This window comes from Tetrahymena thermophila, assembly GCF_000189635.1.
Source record: "Tetrahymena thermophila SB210 genomic scaffold scf_8254811, whole genome shotgun sequence".
Classification (NCBI taxonomy): Eukaryota; Ciliophora; class Oligohymenophorea; order Hymenostomatida; family Tetrahymenidae; genus Tetrahymena; species Tetrahymena thermophila.
The window spans coordinates 427,935-451,292 of NW_002476567.1; the positions used below are offsets into that span (position 1 = coordinate 427,935).

The window sequence follows — 23,358 nt, forward strand, 5'->3', positions numbered from 1 at the left end:
TATTTATGAAAATTGTTTAATTCTATAAATTCAATAATACTTGTTTGTAATTTTAAAGAAAAGTTACTTATAAAAAGAACTTTATCTCATTTACTTTTTTTTTGATATATTTTGTGTTTTTAAATTTATTCAGCACATTTTTTGTTTTTATTTGAGTGTCTTTAAATAACAAAAACAGTTAATAATGCTATAGACAAATTTTAAGTAATAGTAAGCATTTGCTCTTTTTTTTCTTTTCTATTCTCTCCAAGAAAATAAATTTGATTAAATTATTTTGAATGACATAATTTAAAATATCATTAAAGTTTATTTTAAAAAATTTTCTAATTTTTAGAAATAATCAATGAAAAAAATTTAAAATAAAATTCAGAAATTAGGGTAATAATTAACTTTTTTTATTTGAAAATTAAAATGTCTAAATTATCATTTTTTAATGAAATTAATATTTTTATTAATTTGAAATTTAAAAAAATTATTTAAAAATTTTTCATAATTAAATAATAAAATAATTAATATCAAAAATAAATTGAAAATATTATCAAAAAAATAAAAATCTATTTTGAATTATTTTAATTAATTTTTTTCTTTTTAAAAGAAATGATATTAATTAAAGGTGTAAATAACTTAAAATATTTTAAATAATTAATATTTGTTGAATTTAAAATTTTAATTATTAAAATAAAATCTATTTGAAAATTTAAAAAAAATGAGTATCAATTAAAAAAAGAAACAGTCAAATAAAAAATATCTTTTTTACATGATTTATTTATCATAGAAATAAATAAAATTATTAATTAATTAAATTAATATTATTTTAATCTTTATAAAAATAAATTAAAGAAATGTTATTTAGTTTATAAATAATGAGAAATATTTATAAATAATTATTTTTTATTGAAATTAACATTTTAATTTATTTTGAAAAATCTGTTTGCAAGTTCTAAAAAAAATAAATGCCAAAATATTTAATTAAAAAATAAATAAAAGAAAAAATTAAGAAAGAAATAAATATCTTTTTTTTTTATTTTATTGAAAAATTTCACATGATTTTTTTCACAAATAGATCAATTAATTTATTTCTTTCAATTCAATTCAATTTTTCTGTTTATTTTTAATTTTTATATAATCAAATGTTAAAGAGATGGTATTAAACATACAAATAATTAATTTTGACCACTTAGCTTTAAAAATTGGAGTTTAAGAGTTGAATTTAATGATTTTATAAAGAAAAGTTAAAAAATGTCTCAAATACAAAGCATACATAAAATTTCTTTGTACAGTGTTATATGTTATTTTCATATTAGTTAGGACAAATTAATATTAGTGTGTATTGATTTGTTAAAGAAATTGGTTATTATTTTGCTCAGAAAACTAAGGATTACTTTTCGACTCTAATACCAGCCTTTTGGAGAGACTTGATAATGAGGTCTTCGTATTCTTCAAGGGAGACTGAACCATCAGAGTTGGTGTCAGCCATTTATAACCAGATCTTAACGTCTTCCTTAGTAGGGGTGAAGTTGGACATACCCATTTCAGCATAGGTGTCCTTTAATAAGCCAGCGATTTCGTCATCTTGTAATTAACCAGAACCGTCCTTGTCGTATCTCTTGAAGAGTCTTCTAGCCTATTTTAATTTAAAAAGATATTTTAAAATTACGTTTTAAAATTTTTTATAAGTTCTAAAAAAGAATAAAATGTATTTATTTCTTACGACGTCGAGCTTAGCTTCAACTTCAGGGTTGTATTTGGGCTTGCTGGACTTCTTAACCTTTTCTTCAGTGACGATAGTTCTTTAGACAGTGGTACCAGTGAGGTATCTGATGCAAAGTTCTTCAATATCTTAGTAAGTAACAATACCGTCACCGTTTCTGTCGAGGACTCTGTGGTAGGCCTTGATGTCATCAGAAGAGGGGGCAAAGAAGGAGTTGAAGGACTTGTAGGCTTCAGTAATCATGGGAACACAGTCGGTGTTTTCGATTCTGCCCTTTCTGCCCTTGTCGTAGTTTTCGAAGATTCTTCTAGCGACAGTCTTAGCACCCTATTAGAAAAGATTAATTAGATTATAAGAAAAAATGTTTGTCAAATAATTATAGCCAAAGTCTTTTGATCACTAACTCATCAACTAGCTAACTCAATACCGCTTTTGTTCATATCTGATCTGTATCTAGAGCCTCTGCTTCTTAAGTAAATTGATTTCATATTGTTTTGATGCTAGATAAGAATCAAGAGTTATCATAAAAAGAAGAAGTAAGTTTATTTATTTATTTTTTGTTAATTTTTGCTTGTATTTATACTTGCTGACTTGATTTATTTTATATGGTACCAAGCTTTTTAAAGTGTATCTTCAAAATTTTTTTGCTATCTTTTAAAGGCTAAATACCATTTCGTTTTATTCATTCTAGTAAATATGGTTGATAACTTACTTCTTTATTTATATTCTTTTACTCTATAACATGCTCTATTTGCTTCCTTTTACAAAACCATCAAATTTCTTTTCACTGGCTCAAGTAAAATCAGCATCAGTTCGTGATGATTGATATCGATGTGTGGTAGATGATATTAGTGAGAGTTAATAACCTGAAAGACTGTAGGCTAAGGGATATAATTGTTTTGAATGGTGGGAGTATTTACTTCAATATCGGTGAGACCAACAGTGGAAGTGAAACCAGAAGATCTGAGAGTTTGAGAGTATTGAGCCATTTATTTATTTATTGTTTGTTTGTTGTTTTTTGAATTTTATTTAATTAATTTTTTTTTGCTTTAAAGATTATAAATAATTTTTTATTTAAGTTTTTATTTAAATCGTTCTGAATGAGATACTTGAAAATAAACAAGTAATAAAAAGAAGATAATTCGTAATTTATTAAATTAAATTATTAAAGCAATCACGCATATCTATTTAAAGTTTTTATTTATTTATTTCATTATTCATTCATTCTTTCATATTAATTCATTGCTTTATATGGAACAAATTCTTTCTTTCTCTCTTTCACTTTGATTTTTCTTTCAGTTTAACTTCATTTTTCTTTGACATTCTAAAAAACTACTCTCTGCTCATGCAAAACAATCATGATAACTAACTAAAAAATCTCTATATGAATATAAAAATTTTAAAACAGCAAACTCTTCTTTGTATCTTTTTTTTGTACAATATTTTTCTCAGCTAAATAAAAATTTGCGGGGATCTTTACTATTTTGTGATGTTTTTGATATCCAAATAAATAGAAAAAATTTAATTTTAAGGAAACAAACAAACTCAAAGGTTCTATTCTGATGAGTAATTATTTGCAATTAATTTATTTACTTAAAGATATCTACTGTTGATGTTATTGAAAATATTTCAAAAGATTTTTACCATTAAAATTCTCAGTTTTTTCGTTTAGTAACTACGAAAATTGCTCTAGTAAAATAAATAAATTAATATGGCTTTCATGTTAGATATCTAAATATATATGCTGCCAATTATAATTTCTATCGTTAACAACAAAAGATTATTAAAAATCAGGTGCAGACTATTCAAGCTAAAAAATAGTTAAGTTTTCTAATTAATTTTCAATACTTCCCAAAAAGATATTTTCTACAGCTAAGCTGTAATATCCTAATCGTTCTATCAATTCTCACGTTTTTTTATTTAGTAAATTTGGTCTTAATATTTTTCAAACATCTAAACAATTAAATATCACTAAAAAGAGATATATAAAAACAATTCTAAAATCACCATCCAACCAAAATAGTTAGTTGAACTTAAAGTAATTAAATTTATATTAGCCTATTATATTTTTTGGCACTTAGTTTCCATTTAAAATTTAGTTCATTAATTAAGAAGAATAATCTAAAATGTGTGATGATTATTTATTGACTTAAAGATAACAAACCTATAGAAAAAAGTTAATTCAAAAAGCTTAAAAAGAGTTGATAAAAAATATTTTGCATCAAAGTATTTGATTTAGTTTTTATTTATTATTTTTTAGCTTCTACCTCAAAATGCTTATGCTCTTGAGGTTTTTATAATGAGTCATTGCTTCTTTCTTAAATGGACCAATAAAGTTGGTATGTCATAAAATATCTTATGAATTTTACAGAATATAAATACTAAAGCATAGGATTAGCTCGTTTAATATATTTGATTTATATTCTCGAATAGCAAATAAAGCTACCAGTAATGCTTGATTAATGACCATTTTAACAAATCAATATAAATAAAAAATATTTTTGTAAAAGTAATAATTTTGGCTTTTATGACACTAATCTGGAATAAAATCTTTAGAATATCTGAGTAATGTAATTAATTGAGTGGGATTTTTCTTTATTTCCATTTTTAGTTCAGAATTTTTTTTATTACAATTGAAAAATGTAAGAAAAAAAATTTGTTTCAATTACGTATGTAAAATAAATTAATAAATACAAAATAAAGTTTCTTAAGAAGATATAATTTAATTCTATAATTTATCCTATTAATGGTATCAAAAGGAGATAAAGTTTATTACTTATTTTATTTTCTTTTTAAATTTTAATAATTTGCCATATTTTTATTAGAGAGTAACTTCTCATTTTTTTAAGTATTGTTCTAAAAAAATTTTTTGGAATTTCACATAGATATTTTTAAGAGTTTGTTATTTTTAATGATGTGTATGTAAACAAGCAAATTCTATTTATAATCTTATAATATTTAGAATACATATAAACAACAAATATGAAATATTAGGACAAATACATTTTATCGCGTATAAGTATTATCTAAAACATGAACGATAACTTTTTAGATTTTGCAAAATAAAAAAATTTTGTTTTACCACTATTAATAATGTTATATTTTTTCTAGTAGAGATATTTTACCAATCAAATACATCTAAAAAATCTGCTCATTGCAAATAAAACTTAATATATTATTTGCAAATGATGTTCCATTAGGCTAAATTTTTTCTTCATAAACACCTTTTATAGATTTTTCCATGATAGAAAATAGATCAAATGATTTTCTTTTTTTATCAAATCGCATCATAAATATAGATAATTTTTGAATATCTTTAGATATAAAATAAAAAACGAATAAATAAATTAATAAAAAATAAAAATTGTGATATCACCTAAATGAAAGTAGTATTTTATGAAATATAAAAATAGATAAGGTAAATCGAAATTTATTTTTACATACTTAATTAGGGCATTTTTAGAATATTTTATTGACATTTTTATTTTCTAATTTAAGTATGGAAAGATAATGGTTCAATTTTCTTAAAATATATTTTAACTTACAAATCTTAAGGATAGTGAAAAATGAAAAAATCATCTATTTATTTTTTATTACAATAATTATAAAAAATAAAAAAATAATAAATTTAAAAAAAATTAAAAAAACAAAATTAATATCTTTATGAATTAAAAAATCTATTGTAATTGATAATTAATTTTTATTAAAAAAGGATAATAATTATTAATAGCACTTAGAAATTTTAAATAATTTTAAATAAATAACATTGAAATCGTTGAAAATTAAAATAAATTTTTTTAAAAGAGTAATATCATAAATTAATTTTTAAACTTATTAATTTGATAAGTATAATATTTGTTTATTAAAGCAGTAACAATCACAGGTTGTATCACTTAATAAGTGAATTGTTCTTGAAATTACACAGTTTTCGGTAATATATGCTAATAAATAAAGATGATATGAAATTAAAAGTAGTAGTGTGTTTAATTCTTTATTTATTTATATTTTGTTAAATTAATTTTTTTTATTTTTTATGATATTTATGATTTTAATTTTTATATCATATCATCATAAATTTCTTTATCAAAACTATTACGATTAAAAATTTATAAAAATAAATATATCAACTTCAGTGAAATCTTATATTTATGGATAGCCAATAGTAATAAACTTAATAAGGAGTCAATTCGAACTTGCAGTAAGTTAATATACAAAAAGGCAGGGATCCTTTAGGAGTTATGAAGACAAAGCCATCTTAAAATGACCGTATGCTTTTTTACTAAGTTCGCAACATATGCTTACTTATAATAATAATTAGTCTGCAGTTTACAAAGCGTTTATAAAATATAACTTTACTCTGCAATTTCTTAGCATTAAAAATAAGAATAACTTATTTTATTTAATAAAATTAGAGTTTGTCATCAACAAGAATACAAATAATGTCATCTTATCTGTAATTTTTAAATTATTTGATTTTACTTTCGCAAATTTATCCATTTATTTATTTATTAACTACTTCTCGATAGTTTTTTAAATAATTTTTCTATGAATAATAAATAAAAAGGGCGATAGATCATCTAACTAAAGAAGAGTAAATTATTTAATTTAAAACATGAGCATTATCAAAAACATAATGAATTTATTTTAAAAATTAGATTATTAGCTTTAACTCGGCAAGATCTTCCGAAGCTCCATAAAATTAGTTTTAACAAAATTTATAGCAAAATTAATAGCAAAGTTAGGAGTCTTTGATTCGTAGAGAGTCACCTCCTTAATAAACTAATAAATAAAACTCACATAAGGATAATTTCTCTCCTATTAAAAAGAACCCTGACCCTGCTATTGCAATATTCTCAAATTATTCAACTTAAAATCCCTTTAAAGAGCATGATAAATTTGATGATATAAATAAAAACAGATAGAGCACATAAAATTAAAATAACAACAATTCAAGCAATAGCAGCAGCTAAAATATATCAAATGACTGGATTGATATTAGGAAAGATAATTAAAGCCAAACATTTGAAAAAGGTTAAGTTAAAGTAGTAAATTTAAAAGGGAAGGATCCTCATATTATTGCATAAGAATAGGAAATTATGTTTAATTCTCTAAAAAATATGAAAGTAGATCGCGATTTTATTTTAAAGGGTGAGGAATTGAAAGCGTTTTCAGAAACTTTTCTCAAGTTTGGTTAGTATATGGTTGAAGGCAAATTAATTCTAACAAACTACAAAGTAATTTATATTAAATTAAGAGCATATATATCATTAAATTAATATAAATGTATTTAAATTTATCTTTAATATCAAAGTTAATATTTGTGCCAAATGATGAAGGTAGATTATTCTAATTTATTGATAGAAAAGATTTTCAGTTGATACCATTAGGGTTCATTCATAAGCTAGAAAGAAGTGTAGAAAAGAAGGGTTTATAGTATTCTTATATTGATATAACATGTAAAGATGGCAGAAATTATAGGTTTAGATACTAGCCAGAGTGCTAAAACTAATCATTTGAAATGTAAATCAAAATACATGCAACTGCATTTCCTGAGGATGTAAGGAGACTCTTTTCCTATTCTTATAGCATCTATGACAGATAATTAGAAGATTAATTTTAAGGATGGTAACTATTAGACATCAAAGCTGAATTTGAAAGACAAGGTGTTATTATTTAACCAGTCGAATTTGATAAAAGCCAAACAGATAAGGATTATGCATCAGTAAAAGAATTTGTTTCTATGAAAATAGATTTTAAAAATTCCATTTTATTGTAAAAATTCTAATTAACTTTTTGAATAATTAATTAGAGTCCTTTCAAGTATATGGACAATAGCACAGGTGGAGTTTGCTCAACTTATCCCCCTTTGATAGTTGTTCCTAGCAAGTTGTCTAATGATGATGTTATAAAATGCTCGAAATTTCGTTCAAGAGAAAGATTACCAGCACTTTCATTTGCTTTTAAAAGGAGACCAAATTCTAGCTATACAACTTTATGGAGATGTGCTCAATGTAAGCCTGGTATTAACTCTAATAGATCTATTGAAGATGAGACATTCATAAAAGTTATCGGATGTCTTGAAAAAAACTCTAATATTCGTAAATAATTTTCATTACTAAATAAGAAGAATTAATTTTATTTCTATTTTATTAATAAAAACTAGCTAAGGTAGTAAAAATATACGATGCCAGACCATATCTTAATGCTGTTGGCCAACAAATTACAGGTAAAGGTTATGAGCAGAAATAGTATTATAGGAATGGTGATATCGAATTTTTAGATATTCATAATATTCACAAAGTACGTGAGTCTTACAAAAAAATGGCTGCTGCAGCTTATGCTGGTACAAACGAATTCTTAAAAGAAGTCGATAAAAGTGATTGGTTTATTCATATAAGTACAATTATGGAAGGTACTCGTAAAGTTGTTAGTTCGTTAACAGATGAAGTAAATGTAGTGATTCACTGCAGTGATGGATGGGATAGAACATCTCAGCTCATTTGCTTAGCATAAATGTGTATAGATCCTTACTTTCGTACTATTGAAGGTTTTGAAGTACTCATAGAAAAAGATTGGGTATAATTTGGCCATCAATTCTGTTTGCGTTCAGGGCATGCTTCAAAAAATTGCAATGACGACCAAAGAGCTCCTATATTTATTTAATTTTTAGATTGTGTTTATTAATTAACCTTGTAATACCCTCTTTCTTTTGAGTTTAATTCTAAGTTTTTAAGTGAAATAGCACATCATTACTTGAGCTGCAGGTTCGGTACTTTCTTATACAACAGCTACCAAGTACATTTATTAGTATGTTAAAATTTCCAAATAACTTTTAAAACTTTAAATTAAAGGAACAAGTTGCTTACAATGCAAGATCTTAAACTATTTCTTTATGGAGCTACTTAAACAGTTAAAGAGTAACATTTGAAAATCCCTTTTATTTGTCAGTTCATGATACCAACTTATCTATAATCTTCCCTGATAGCCATACAAGAAGATTTTCAGTTTGGAGAGATCATTTCATGATTTATTAACCTGGTTTTTGTGATGCCTACAAAATTTACACCGAATGCAACTTTTCAGAGTAAAACTTTTTTTTCGAATTTAAATATTTACACTTTTGATCAATATAGGGATAATATGTACGTATTGAAGAGATCTTCTTAAATGAGATATGAATAATTTAGAGAAGAAAACAAACTACTTCATAAAAAGATAGAAGAGTTAGAAGCTTAACTCAAAGCTTTAAACCACAATGAAGAGGAAGATAAGTTCTTAAATAATAATAATAATAATAAAAACTAAGAAAAGTAAACCACCGAAGAGATTTTATCAAATAGAAAAAAAACAGAAGCAAAATTAAATTCTAACCCTTTGATGTAAGCTAATTTTGGTGCAAAAAAAAATACAAGCGAAGCTGTTAATGAAATCACAGAAAAAGAAATTTAATAAAACGAGAATATAGAAAATCAAAATATCTTGATCCCTCAAGTAAGTGATATCTAATTAACAGAAAAGCAAGAAGAATTTGTTTCTAACTAAGAATTAGATAAAGCATATATTGAAGAGTTAGGATAGGAAAAAGGAGAGGATTTTGGAAGTTTAAATTAGGATGAAATAGATCGCTAAAGTAATTTACAATCAAACTCCAAAATAGTTACAGATACAGATAAAAATGAAGCTTCTTAATTAGATTAATAACAATAAGAAAATATACTATAAGAAATACTTGAAGAAGAAGAATAACTAAAACACAATTAAGAAGATGTAAATAATGTGATAACTTTAGATGACGATTGAGATAGATATTGATATAATCTTTTGTTTAAGTTTAGCAAATTATATTTATTGTCAATATAATAAGATTTTAAGTGTATTTCTAAGTTTGTTTTTGTGTAATTTATAGAAAAATTATCTCTTTTATAATCATTAAAAAATTAATAAAATGTATTTATTTATTAAATTAATTAATTATTTTTTAATGTTGATGTTTAAACAAATGTTTGTTTAATGGTTTTTAAATCAGATAAAAAAGTAAAAATAAAATATAAATATAAATATAAATAAATAAAAAAGGATTGAATAAAGAAAAATTAAAGAATAGACTTAGTTCATATCAAAGACTAAATGAAGATAATAAATTACGAATATCAAAACTCTTTGATAATACAAATTAAACAGTTTTATTTAAATTTATTATTAAATTGATATTGAATGAACAAGTCTTAATTTGTAATCAGATAAATCTATCAAGAAAACATCAATCAGTTCTTATGGACCTTCATGAGGTTGAGCATTTCTTGACCTAAGGTGGCAGGAGATCTGCAGACCTTAATGCCAGCAGATTCTAAAGCCTTGATCTTTTCAGTGGCAGAACCCTTACCACCAGAAACGATAGCACCAGCGTGACCCATTCTTCTCTCAGGAGGAGCAGTAACACCAGCAATGAAAGAAACAACGGGCTTGTTGGTTTTATTGTTAGCCTTCAACCAGGCAGCAGCTTGTTCTTCAGCTTCACCACCGATTTCACCAATTAATAAAATACCTTTTTTTATAAAACAATTAGTGAGCAAGTTTTCAAAATTAATTACAATTTTTAAATAAATAATCTAAAATTAGTAAAATCTTTTAGCATTTTATTAAGAAAGTATTTCTTAAGTAAATTTACAAATAATATGTTTAATCAATATTATTTATTTTAAAAGCATTATATATTCTATAATTTTGCTATATTCTAAATCTTATTGCCAAATAATAATGCTATCTTTTAATAAGCTGAATTAATATAATTTTATTATTTTTTTTTACCTTCAGTTTCGGGATCTTCAACGAATCTTTCGAGGACATCGATGAAATTGGTACCGTTGAAAGGATCACCACCAATACCAACGACGGTAGATTGACCCAAACCAGCCTTAGTAGTTTAGTCAACAGCTTCGTAAGTCAAAGTACCAGATCTTGAGACGATACCTTTTATATAAAATATAAGAATTATGTAAGGAAGAAACTAAATTTAATCATTCATTTTAATTATTTCAATCTGCACCTTATCTACAAAATAAATAAATAAATTTAAGATATGCTTGATGTTTTTTGTATATTTATTTATCTATTAATTTAATTTGTTATTATTATTTTATTTTGAATTTTTGTCTAAAAAATAATGTTCTTTTGTATTCTTTTAAAGATATAAATAGTTCTATTGTTTTCTACACATCTTAAGTAAAAAAGAAAAACGATATAGTCTTTTTTAAGATACTTTTTATTAAGCAATTTAATCTATTTAAGTTCTTTCCTTCAATTAATTTAATAAAATTAAGGCAGAATATTCAGATTATTTTGAATTATTAAAAATGCAGTTAGCTATTAATATGCGAAACTTCTTAAGCATTCTCTTTTTTAGAATCAAAGTGCAAACTGAAAGGTAATTAAAAATATAGCTTGAGTGAATATTTAAGAGTAATTTGCTTACCGATTTTACCAGGCTTGTGAATGTAACCGGGCATAATACCAATCTTACATTCGTTGGGCTTAATGATACCAGGGCAATTGGGACCAATAATTCTGGTAATCTTTTGTTGTCTAAGAGCGTGCTTAACCTTGACCATGTCGTGTTATGGGATACCATCGGTGATGACAACGACCAAGGGAATTTCAGCTTCAATAGCTTCCATAATAGCCTTAGCAGCATGAGGGGGAGGAACGTAGATAACGGAAGCATCACAACCGGTGACTTTCTTGGCTTCTTGGCAGTTCTTGAAAACGGGTAAGCCCAAGTGGGTTTGACCAGCCTTAGCAGGATTGACACCACCAACCATCTTAGTACCGTATTCAAGAGCTTGTTGAGTGTGTAAAGTACCCTAAATTTTAATAAAAGGAGTTTTAATAAATAAATATCTCTAAATTTTTCTAATTTATTCTCTCGCTTCAAATGAATAAATAAGATAGATATATCTGTTTCCTTGGAAATACGATTGTTGATTCCCTTCTTTTTAAAGTTCTTTTTTTGCTTATTCAAATGAGATTTATAAAAGAGATTTCTTCTAATATGTAGCTTGTTTTGGATTTGACTGAATTTTGTTTTGCAGTAATAATTCAAATAATTTCTGTGTTTTAATACTCCCTTATCTACGATTTTAATGCTCTTTTGCTGAAATTTGAATTGGACTTTATTTATTTGCTTCGATTTTTTACAATTTGACTGCTTAATTTGTATTTTTTGATACTTGATAATCATTTTTATTTTCATGGCTATTTTACTTTTTAAGGTCTATTTGCTTTGAAACTTTCAAACTGAAGAAATATTTTCATTTGAAGAGGATATGGTTTAAAATGACTAATAGAGAAAATGAAGGAAAGGGAGAGCATTTGCTAAAATCCAAAAGCGAGCTGGAGAACAAATGAAAATAGCTCAAAATTTAGAAATTGATATCAATTCTTACTTGGTTACCAGTGATACCTTGGCAAATAACCTTAGTGTGCTTGTTAATCCAAACGTAGGGCTTGGTAGAGCTGAAGAAATTGGAAATAGTCTTTGACAACATTCTCTTTATTTACTTTTTATTTTTGTTTTTGTTTATTTTATAATAAATAATTTATGATTTTTTAATTAGTTTTTTTCTTTAATTCCTTAAGAATCTCCTCCTCCTTTTTATTTAATAATTATTTTTATTTATTTTTTATTTTTCTTCTTTTCTTCTATCTTGAATGAGGAATATCTCAGTATTTGTCACTCTCACCTTTGAAGGTCTATTCTCTGATTTATTATTACTACAGCTTCTGTCCTATCTGCTTAATTTCGCTAACAAATAAACAAGCAAGCAAGCGAGATAGCAATCAAATCAATAAACTAATAAACACTTATTAATTTATAGATTTGTGACTATCTCCTTAGTCTTCAATAGCGCTAGCAACTTACTAGAGATACAAAATTTTAAAAACATTTCTTTTAAACTTTCTATAGAAACTTATTAAGGTCTTATTTTATTTAATTGCAAATTAAAAGACAATTGTGATATATGATTTAATGCAAAGTGAGTTTATTTATTTATTTATTTAAGGACCTCACCTTCATAACCATTATAAATTAAAAGAAATATTAGATATATCAAAATCATTCTAATAAAAATTTAAGCTGACAAAAGTTTTTTGTATCTTTTAACGAAAAATAAAAAAATTTAAGTAATGCTGAAATTTTCTACATGCAATTATTAATATCATAAGAAATTTCCTCATTCATAATCAATCAATATTATCTTTATCTCCAACTTATTTTTAAATTAAAAGATATTCATTAGCTCCAAGAAAAGCCTTAGATATTCCAAGAAAGATCACACACTTTTCATTTTAACCATTTTCAAGATAAAAATTAATTTACTCAGTGTATTTACATATAAATTAGTCTTAAAATTTAATGCAAATAATTATTTACAAAATTATTTAAATTTTAATTATTTTATAAAATTATTATTTAATCTTTTTTTTTATCTACTCGGATTAACTTCTCAATAGTTGGTCAATTTATTTTTTGTATAAAAAATCTTGGATTTATTTCTAAATCAATAATTCAAATAAAGAAAAAATAATTTTAAATCTAAAAAAGTAACCCATTTATTTATTAATCATTCAAAATATATTTCTTTCTTAAAATTTGCTTCAATTCCAAAATTAAAAAAAACATTGTTAAATACACTTTTTAAACTTTTTTATTAGAAGTGATAATAAAATTATTTTTTTTTTATTATCATTTTTAATAAATATTTAAGAAATTTTGGAATTTTTAATAAATTTTTTACTTTTTAAGTTTACTTTTCTAATAAAAATAAGAAATTTATTTATTTATTAAAATTAAATATGAAGTTATTTCCAAGAAAAATCTTTTTTTATTAATGAAAAATTTAGAAAATATTTTTTTTAAATAATCCAATAAATCAATAATAAAAGAAGATTTATTTATTTAGAATGATAGTCATATTGAAAGATACATTTATTTATTGATTTATTATTTCAGATGATAAATTGAAAGAAAATATTCTCTGAAAAAGAAATGCTTGCAGCTTATTACAACAATACAAAGAAGAATTTATTAGATGCAGCACGATTGGATAGGATGCATGCGCATTAGAATACTGAATAGTATTAAATTAATATAGGTTTATTTATATATTCTGCAATTAATACTTTACTAATCTAATAGATACACTAATTTCCTTCATTTAACTAATTAGATTTAAACTACTATCCAAATAGCTTTATTGATCATAGATAGATAGTACTCTGCTGCATTTTAAAAATAACTTTATTTTTGATTGTAAAGCTTACAAACAGGTTAGCTACTGTTTAGATTATTTAATTTATGTTATTTTCTCACAAATATTTATCGTGAGGAGCTCTCTTTCTAACTTCGACGTTAGCACCGAAAACCTTAGGAATGAAACCTAAATCGACTAAGTGTTCATCCTTGGTCTTTTGTAAAGGATCATCACCAGCGGGATCTTCAGTTAAGTATCTCATTCTTTGGAATTATCTGTTATAGTAGTAATCGTAATTGCTGTTAATAGTTTGCATTTCCAAGAATTTACCACCATTACCTAATTTCATTACAAAATTAAAATTTAACACCTTATTTATTCCTTGAACTTAACAAAATTTTTTCTTAAATGATATCATTGTTTGAATTTCATTCCTAATTCTATTTATTTATTTCTTTATTCGTTTATTTTGCTAAAAAATAAAATTTGATATCTAAATTCATATTGAACTATCGCATGTTTTATAATTCGAACTAAGCCTTATTTAATTAATTAATCAATGACTTTTCGCCAAATAAAATAATTTCTTTTTCTCATTTTCAAAAGATACGCAATATTAAATTATTTGCTACTATGTTAAGATAAAATTCTGACTATGATATCACTAAAAACTTTAAAAAGGCTTTACCATTTTCACCAAAAATGTATTTATCAACAGCAGCGTCAATGAAAAATTTGAAAACTAAGCAACCTCCCAAAATACCACCTATTTATTTATAGTAAATAAAAAATAAATGATAAATTAAATTAATATTTTGAAAATATGATCGCTTGTATATTCGCGATAAATGCAACAAGTTGTTGGAAATTTCAAGATTTACCAATGTAGAATTTTGCGGCCTTGTAATTCTTAATGGAATCGTTGATCTTTTTCATTTCAACACCTTGATATTTATAGAGATCAGCGAATCTCAATTTGTTGGGATTGGGCCAGAGTTGGGGATTAACAATCTTAGGATCCTAGCTCATTTCTTTTTTCTTAATTTATCTTCTTTATTTATTTCTTTTTTCCTCTATTCAATAAATAATAAATATTCTTTAATTACTTTTACTTTTCCTTTAATTTTTTTATCATCAATAAAGAAAGCATTCATTCATATAATAAATCCAAATTAATTAAAGTAAAAACTTCTTTACATGAAAATTTCTCATACTAATTCAATGCACAGACAGCTCCAATTAATAATCAAAGCTCAAATCCATTATTTTATTTTTCCTTTATCTGTCCATACAATTTTTATTATTAAAATCAAAAATCTTTTTTTTTCCTTCTATTAGAAATCAAACAATTAAATTAAATGAAATAAGACTTTATTTATTTGGATTTGCATGCATCATCAATAAATACCTAAATAAATAAATAAATTATTTAAAATAAAATTAGTTTTTAAAATATTTAAACTTTAGTATTTATTTATTCTAGTTTGGAAATTTCATTTTTGATTATCCTAAATAAAAAATTCTAGTTTTCATTACTTTATCAGTTTATTTAATACTTTATTTCTAACATATTTAAAAAGATAAATTAATATAATTTAATTAAATTAAGATTGCTTATTTCAACAATTTTGAATTAATTTTAAATTTAGTTTCCATTTTATTTTTAAATATAACAAAATTTAATTGGATTTAATTTTCAGAAATGCTTTTTTTATTTTTTGAAATCATAATTTGCAGTTTAAAAATGTTTGTAGTTAAAAGATAAAAATTATTTGAGCAAACTAAAATCTATTCATTAAAATAAAAATTAAAATATTTTAAGATGAAATTTATTTAAATTAATTTTAAAATATTTATTAAAATTTAATTTAAATAAAATGATAATTTAATAAAAAAAAACAGAATATCGATTGATAATTTTAAGAGCAGATTTCTAATGTTCTGAAGATGCATAGCCTTTTCTTTAGGACTATGATAATAGATAGAAGATGAATAGATTCGTAAATGATCAATAAAAAATCAAAAGATTTCATTTTTTAAATAAAATTGAATTGTTTTTATGAATCGATAATGATTTAACAAATACAAAGAGTCTTTCATTCATTATAAGATATATTAATAGATTGATTGATACTTATTATATAAATTATTGCTTTTAGTAAAAACGAAAATAAAACTAAAAAGAAAAAAAATAAGCAAATTATTAGGAATGGAAATTGAAAAGACTGGATAAGCTGCTGCTCCTACCAATCTCAATGTAAATTAAAATTAAATTTGGAATCACAAGAATTCAGTTATCAATTATTTGGTGTTGTAGATTTTGGGGAATAAGCAAAAATTTAGAAAATCAAAAATCATTTTATGAAAACTTAACATTATTTGTTTAAACGAAGCATATAGATAGTAATCAAAATTATGAAAGTATAAAAGTTTTATCTATAAAATATTATAGGATTTAAGTGAGCAAGATTTATATCAAAAAATGAAAGAATTAGAAAAGGAATTAGAATTCCTTGATATCTAAGAAGAATTCATTAAGGATGATTAAAAGAAGTTAAAGAGAGAGTTAGTTCGTTCAAAGGAAGAATTAAAGAGAATTCAATCTACACCTCTTGTTATTGGTCACTTCATTGAAATGATTGATGAATTGCACGCATTAGTTTCATCATCTGGTGGTTCTACATACTATGTTAGAGTTCTCTCTACTTTAGATAGAGAATTATTGAAACCCTCAACAAGTATTGCACTTCATCGTCATTCTCACTCTGTTGTAGATATCCTTCCAAGTGAATCTGATTCTTCAATTTAAATGATGAAAGTTACTGGTAAATATATATTTAAAGGCATTATTTTTAATGAGTAAAAGCTAAGCTATCATATTATAATAGTTCAGATGCTTATTGTATAAGTTTCAAATAGGAAATAGGATAAATTTACACAATATATTTAGAATTAGAATAAGAAATATCAACAAAACTTGACAAAATTTGTGAAATATTTTGATAATAATTTATGATGACTGAAGTCTACTACTTATTGATTAATTTATTTAATAGAAACAAAATAAATAAATAAACAAATAATCAAGCAATCTAATAATAAATAAAAAGAAAATTAAAAGCTAAGATATTTTTTAAATTATTATTTTTTTCAATATATGAATTACAAACTCTCTATTGTCTTCAGAATAGATACGTTTAAAATAGGAACTAAAAATTTTAAATAAATTAATTAGTTTATAGAAATGTTTTAGCTCATATCAAAATACTTAAAATAAATAATTCTCAATTAAGCTAAAATCTTTTAAAAATAAATAAATTTAATTAAAAAATAGAAAAACCCGATGTTTCTTATCAAGATATTGGTGGTTTAGATCAATAAAAGTAAGAAATGAAAGAAGCAGTAGAACTTCCTTTAACATATCCTGAATTGTATCAATAAATTGGTATCGACCCTCCAAGAGGTGTTTTAATGTATGGTCCTCCTGGTACTGGTAAAACTATGATGGCAAAAGCTGTTGCTCACCATACTACAGCTGCTTTTATTAGAGTAGTTGGTTCTGAATTCGTATAAAAATATCTTGGTGAAGGCCCTAGAATGGTCAGAGATGTCTTTAAACTTGCCAGAGAAAATGCTCCTTCTATTATATTTATTGATGAAGTCGATGCTATTGCTACCAAACGTTTTGATGCTTAAACTGGTGCTGATAGGTAATTAATTAAAAATTTAAAAATAATATTTATGTTTTACATTACTGTTATTTAAAATTACAGAGAAGTTTAAAGAGTTTTAATTGAAATGCTTAACTAAATGGATGGTTTCGATCAAACTACAAATGTCAAAGTTATTATGGCAACTAATAGATCAGATACTCTTGATCCTGCCCTTCTTCGTCCTGGTAGACTTGATAGAAAGATTGAATTCCCTCTTCCTGATAGAAGACAAAAGCGTCTTATTTTCTAAACTGTTACAGCAAAGATGAACTTATCTGAAGATGTTGATCTTGAAGCATGTATTAAAATCTTATTTAATTAAATTAAGGGTTAAATATATTTTTAAATTAATTTAGATGTTAGCAGACCCGATAAAATTTGTTGTGCTGATATATCTGCAATTTGTTAAGAAGCTGGTATGCAAGCAGTTAGAAAGAACAGGTAATTTAAATTTAGCAGTTAAAGATTAGAAGTTAGTTTTTACAATTATTTCATAATTAAAATAGATATGTTGTTACATAAAAAGATTTCGATAAGGCTTATAAGATAGTCATTAGAAAATCAGAAAGAGAATTTAATTTCTACAAGTGAAGGGAAATCGTATATATCAAAATATAAATTTAATTCAATAAAAAAACACTTACTCAGCTAAACTAGTAATCAAGTCATCTTTTACAATTTTTATAAATGTATATTATGTAATAAACCTTCTACTAGTTAAAGATAATTCATTCTTACTTTACTGTTTTTGTATCAATTTCATAAAATTTTATTTTTAATTCTATTTTTGCTAATTAATGAAAAACCACAATCTTAAAGAAAGCAATTGTTAATTTTTCAATATATAAAAAAAAACTATTTTTACAATCAATTTTAACTTATTAGAAAGTTTTCATTTAAGTAATATAATTATAAACATCCAAAAAATGTTGAAATTACTTTTTTAAAATTATTTTCATAAAACAAAAATCTTTTCTCTTAAACCTTTTTAAGCTAATTATTAAAATTTTAGCAAGCAGTCAGTATATTATTTTATTACATTACTATTTAAATATTTAAATAGACAGAAATATATTTTCGATATAAATAAAAAGAAATTAGAAAGAAAATAAATAGAATAAATCCTCCCTGCATTTTTTCAATGAAATGAATTTTCAAATTTTTTGAAAATAAATATTCAAATAGCATCCAATAATGAGCTTTTAGGGTAAAAAATTTAATAATTTGTTTAAATAAAAAGTATTTTTTTTATTATTTAATTTATTTAATTTAATAAAAATTGTCTCTTAAATCATAAAATTTAAATATTATTATAAAATAAAAATATTTCTTATTGAGGTTAATTATTAAAATTGAATACCATACTTTAATATTAATATACTATCATTTAATATAAAATAAAAAAATTTTATTTGAGATAAACAAATTTATTATTTTAAATATTCTAATCTCATTTTATTAATAAAATAACATTTTTCAAAAAAAAATTTGTTGAGTAAGTACTAATAATTTGAAAGATTATAATTTAAAGAATTAAAATAAGTAATTCTAGTATTTAATTTTCAAATCTATCTAAAATAATTTTTATAAATTGAAGAATAAAATATAGTGTTTACAAAATTTTATAGAGAGGAAAAATAAAAGTTTATTGATTAGAAATTATCATAGTTAAATTTGATTGTTTACATTCTTTTATTAAACGATCATATATTGTTTTATTTGTGTTTGCTTCATTAGATCTTTGATTAGGGTTTTTTTAGAAATAATGTTTTATGCTGCAGCTGCTGTTACTGGTCTAGAGATAAAATCTTAGAAAACATCTCCATCATAAATATTGTAAGGATTACCGTTTTTGCATTTTGCATAAAATTCAAAATTTTGTATATGGTTAGATAAAGATTTCATTTACTCACTGTTAATTTAGGAATGTTGCTGTTAAGAAGGGTACTTCAAATCTGTCTAATTTCCTTGATTATTTGTTTTACTATTCTTAATCTTAGAATTATGCCAAGATTTTAGTTTTAAAGTGTTCTTAAAGACTTTATTTATTGACTAAGCATTCATAGTTAAATCAATTTAGTGCAACTTAGGTGAATTTAATATTTTTTTAAAATTAAATTCTTCGATTGTTTAATGCATAGACATAGCTTTATTTTATTTATAGTTAGGTAAAGGAGAGGATTATTTCCTATAGAAGTTATCTAAAGACTTCTCAATTTATTCAGATGTTGAAAGCTAATTATTTTGGTCTATCTGATCTTATATGTTTAAGTTAGACACTTGTTAGTTCATTAATTTTAAATTTATTAAGGCAGATAAAGCAGACATATTTGCTTTGTGTGATTATTCGGGATTAAAACCAACAAAACTTGTGTTTATAGAAGAACTATTATTAGCTTGTTATTATTATTATTAGTGAATATTTTACTAGCTTGCTTATTAGCTTACTATATTTATGCTAGGTATATCAAAACCTTTGGTTTTTATCGAGAAATCATATTTTTTTTCGCTCTTACTCCTTCTTATACGAATTATCTTTTTTACTTCATCAGAGTTCTCTTTATACTTTTAAAAAGGTGTTTTTTTTAGTTGTTAAGAAAATGGTGATTATTAGTTATCTTTCTTTTCTTAACTTTAATTTCTGCTCTTAATAGCACTGCTAGGAAGAGTTTAAACGTTTTCCTATTCACTTTTCTCGAAAAATACAGAGGTATTTTTAAATAAATCTGATTCATTTTTGTTTTCATCATAAAAGTTATTAATTTTTTAGCTTTTATTTACATTTTAAATAATATTTTTGTAATGGTTGTAATTTACTTTGAGTAATCTGCTAGTTTTATTTTAAATATTGTTTTGCTACTCAGCTTTATTTAGTTCATTCATAGAAATTTCCTGCTTTTCTCCTGCAGAAAATTCAACTATTTTATTTGAAGAATTTTCTAGGTCTTTGTTGCTTTATGACTTTAGCTCTGTTTTACTCACATTTCTATCCACTAAATATTATTATTGCTATAAAGGAAATTTTTAGATATTATACTTGTCTCCATTTTAAAATTTTGCTTTTTTAGAACCCAATACAAATGATTAGTTTTTGCTATTTTAAATAGATTAAGAGTTATTATTTTATGGCTTATTAAGCTCAAATTAATATAAATGCTGAGCAATAACATTGTATTTTATTTATTCCAATTTTTATGAAGGATTTTAATTATTTTATATTGTTATTTGTTACTGTAAATTTTCTCCATTGAGATGTTATGGGTTTTATATTAAATCATCTTTGACAATTAAAATTTAATTATTATTATTTTCATCTTTAATCTGCATCTCTTAATTTAAAGTTTTATCTATTTTATTAATCTACATCTGCTTGTATTTTCTGAGCTCTTTTTCTGTAAAGTGAAAGTTTGTTATATTATAAAAAGTCTAATTTTATCTTTTGCTGGTTTAAGAGAAACTTCTTTTTTTATCTTTGATTTAGTTATTGGTAATTTTTTCACCTATTTAATCTTCTAGTTGATGTTTTAGGTAGTGATTTAATTAAATATGATCAAGATCATCGTTTGTTACAGCATAGAGAATCTAGTTTTCATTTAAAACTTGCTCTCTCTAAAGCTGTTTCCTTCTGTTTTCTTTCTATTTTTATCTTTTAATTTCGTCTATGGTTTTTTCTAAAATTTGAATCCTTTCCATTTGTCTAATGCTTCTATAAATGCTATCTAAAAACTTTCTCTTTTTTTTCTCTTGCTATTATTCATAGCTATCTAGTCCTTCCTTAGCAGCAAAATAATTATAAACTAATTAAAATAATTTCTTTTCGATGCTATAAACAACAGTCTCATCTTTTTTGCAAACTACTTAATACTCTCTCTTATTTATTAATTTCGTTTCATTCTGATCTAAAATTCCCTCTTCACCAAAAACGCTAACACTTTATTCAAAATAATATATTTTAAAATGTTTTTCATTTAAATCATCAATTAAATTAATTCAAATATAAAATTTTAGATATTTTATTAAAACAATCTTTAAATAAGCTTTCAAACATTTATTTTTGAAGTGATTAAATTTCCTAAACAAATTATTTAATTTTACCTGTTGATTACTTCAATTTTTGTTCCTAATTGCAATTACTACTTTTTAGCCTTTTAACTATTAAAAATTAGAAAGATCAAATTAAATTAGGTTTCATGATAAATGATATAAATACTTATTTTGTTTAGTCACTTAGGATTATATATCTTGATTTTAATACAAAGGTTATAATTTATGTATCATTCCTGAGCAAAAAAAATAAATTTTGTTAATTTGTTCTCCAATATTAAATATCACATCGTGCATTTTGTATTAGTGCCTCTAAGAAATTTTACTAAATTCATAGATGCAATACTAAGGCCAATTATAAAATAATTATGTTTTTCTAAACATTTTATCACTTTCAAGGTGTAACAGAAAGAATTTATGAGCAAAATATTTATAGTAAGAAGATGGTTGAATAACTGCAAATTCGCATTTTGTTACACATACAACAGAATATAACTCTGGATAACGATATTCCAAAGATGTTTCCCCAAACATATCACCTACTTTTGCAAACTTTAAGAGCATGAAATTTTAAAACTTTTCTTCCATATCTTTTTGAAAATTCTATTTAACTTTATTTATGTCATTTTCTTTGTAAATTTCCTAATCATCTAAAATGTTTATCATACTTATAGAAGAGGATTTCGTATTCAATACCTTCCCTTAATTTGAAATAGATCTTCTTTTAGATTCAGATTTTTCTTAGACTGTTTGATTAGTTTAAATCTATTCATTAATCTTGATTTATGGTTTCAAGTCTATTTAAGTTTATGACTTCCTAAGGTTTATTTTGCTAACTGTTTATGAGTTTTTATCACTAGGTATTTATGTTAAATTGTTGTTATCGTTGCACTCTAATTTTTCAATACGAGGTATAAATATAGCCAACTCTCCTTTTAACAGAAAGAATATTTTGTTAGACTTAGACTCTATATTTAATATTTATTCAAAGGGTTAGCACTCTTAATACTCAAACTAAAACAACAAATCTTTAAAGCTTTTCATTGGTAAAAATGTTTTATATTTTTATAAAAACTCTAAATTATTTCCCAAAGTTATTTAAAGGACACTCAAATCTTTATCGTTTCTTTCAGATTTAGGTTTTTTCAAAATATTTTTGCATAATTCATATTCAGATGATTCACCTATCAAAGTTTATTGTTAGAAAAAGCTTGTTTAAATATCTTAACTTTGCAACATTGCAATACTTGCTTTTACTCTTTTACTTTCCCCTGTTTACTAAGTTTACTAGGCACTATTTTACTTGGGCGATAATGGCTATAAAACTTCTTAGGATTTAGTTGTAAAATTCAAATTACTATTATGATTTTTATGCTTTGAGCTTTGATTACAACTGCCAGGTATCAACAAATTGGAATCTAAAGATTTGAGATTCATTTTTTATAAAAACAACTAAACCTTGCTCCCATCTAAGTTTGATGTTTGCTATCCGTCATCCCTAGATCTTTAAATTTAAATTTCTTTAAGGTTTTTATCATTTTCAGATTATTCCTAAATATAGATTTCTAACTCGCTCATACCCTTAAGTGCTAATTAATTTAATAAAATTAACTAACTAACTAAACAAATTAATTTAATT

General features: G+C 23.6%; 8 protein-coding genes across 8 annotated transcripts; 4 read left to right on the top strand and 4 right to left on the bottom strand. All coding sequences in view use genetic code 6, as the record gives it.

The window, feature by feature from the left end:
• Positions 1-1,363: 1,363 nt before the first annotated feature.
• Positions 1,364-2,925, bottom strand: TTHERM_00068170 (25 kDa calcium-binding protein; the record flags this gene model as incomplete). Its single annotated transcript, XM_001007754.3, has 3 exons — positions 1,364-1,624; positions 1,712-2,038; positions 2,632-2,925. 3 exons carry the CDS (start codon positions 2,923-2,925, stop codon positions 1,364-1,366), a joined length of 882 nt encoding a protein of 293 aa, XP_001007754.3.
• A 2,166-nt stretch (positions 2,926-5,091) lies between these two features.
• Positions 5,092-5,281, top strand: TTHERM_00068160 (hypothetical protein; the record flags this gene model as incomplete). Its single annotated transcript, XM_001007753.1, has 2 exons — positions 5,092-5,129; positions 5,164-5,281. The coding sequence occupies 2 exons, from the start codon at positions 5,092-5,094 to the stop codon at positions 5,279-5,281; spliced, it is 156 nt and encodes a 51-aa protein (XP_001007753.1).
• Positions 5,282-5,859: 578 nt separating this feature from the next.
• TTHERM_00068150 (myotubularin-related protein) lies at positions 5,860-9,511 on the top strand (the record flags this gene model as incomplete). Its single annotated transcript, XM_001007752.2, has 9 exons — positions 5,860-5,977; positions 6,124-6,164; positions 6,276-6,302; positions 6,367-6,945; positions 7,023-7,433; positions 7,521-7,809; positions 7,875-8,506; positions 8,563-8,795; positions 8,845-9,511. The coding sequence occupies 9 exons, from the start codon at positions 5,860-5,862 to the stop codon at positions 9,509-9,511; spliced, it is 2,997 nt and encodes a 998-aa protein (XP_001007752.2).
• A 464-nt stretch (positions 9,512-9,975) lies between these two features.
• TTHERM_00068140 (succinyl-CoA synthetase alpha subunit) lies at positions 9,976-12,255 on the bottom strand (the record flags this gene model as incomplete). The annotated part of the gene is made up of 4 exons (XM_001007751.3): positions 9,976-10,256; positions 10,520-10,681; positions 11,184-11,571; positions 12,154-12,255. The coding sequence occupies 4 exons, from the start codon at positions 12,253-12,255 to the stop codon at positions 9,976-9,978; spliced, it is 933 nt and encodes a 310-aa protein (XP_001007751.3).
• A 163-nt stretch (positions 12,256-12,418) lies between these two features.
• On the top strand, positions 12,419-12,733 carry TTHERM_00068130 (transmembrane protein, putative; the record flags this gene model as incomplete). The annotated part of the gene is made up of 1 exon (XM_001007750.1): positions 12,419-12,733. One exon carries the CDS (start codon positions 12,419-12,421, stop codon positions 12,731-12,733), a length of 315 nt encoding a protein of 104 aa, XP_001007750.1.
• A 1,344-nt stretch (positions 12,734-14,077) lies between these two features.
• TTHERM_00068120 (hypothetical protein) lies at positions 14,078-14,991 on the bottom strand (the record flags this gene model as incomplete). Its single annotated transcript, XM_001007749.3, has 3 exons — positions 14,078-14,301; positions 14,651-14,728; positions 14,844-14,991. The coding sequence occupies 3 exons, from the start codon at positions 14,989-14,991 to the stop codon at positions 14,078-14,080; spliced, it is 450 nt and encodes a 149-aa protein (XP_001007749.3).
• A 1,180-nt stretch (positions 14,992-16,171) lies between these two features.
• TTHERM_00068110 (26S protease regulatory subunit 6B) lies at positions 16,172-18,266 on the top strand (the record flags this gene model as incomplete). The annotated part of the gene is made up of 6 exons (XM_001007748.2): positions 16,172-16,219; positions 16,415-16,787; positions 17,297-17,672; positions 17,736-17,974; positions 18,032-18,116; positions 18,182-18,266. The coding sequence occupies 6 exons, from the start codon at positions 16,172-16,174 to the stop codon at positions 18,264-18,266; spliced, it is 1,206 nt and encodes a 401-aa protein (XP_001007748.2).
• Positions 18,267-19,337: 1,071 nt separating this feature from the next.
• Positions 19,338-23,315, bottom strand: TTHERM_00068100 (cyclic nucleotide-binding domain protein; the record flags this gene model as incomplete). The annotated part of the gene is made up of 3 exons (XM_001007747.2): positions 21,886-23,315; positions 21,771-21,827; positions 19,338-21,606 (listed from the first exon to the last, which is right to left on the bottom strand). Exons 1-3 carry the CDS (start codon positions 23,295-23,297, stop codon positions 19,338-19,340), a joined length of 3,738 nt encoding a protein of 1,245 aa, XP_001007747.1. The 5' UTR covers positions 23,298-23,315.
• Between the last annotated feature and the right edge of the window lie 43 nt (positions 23,316-23,358).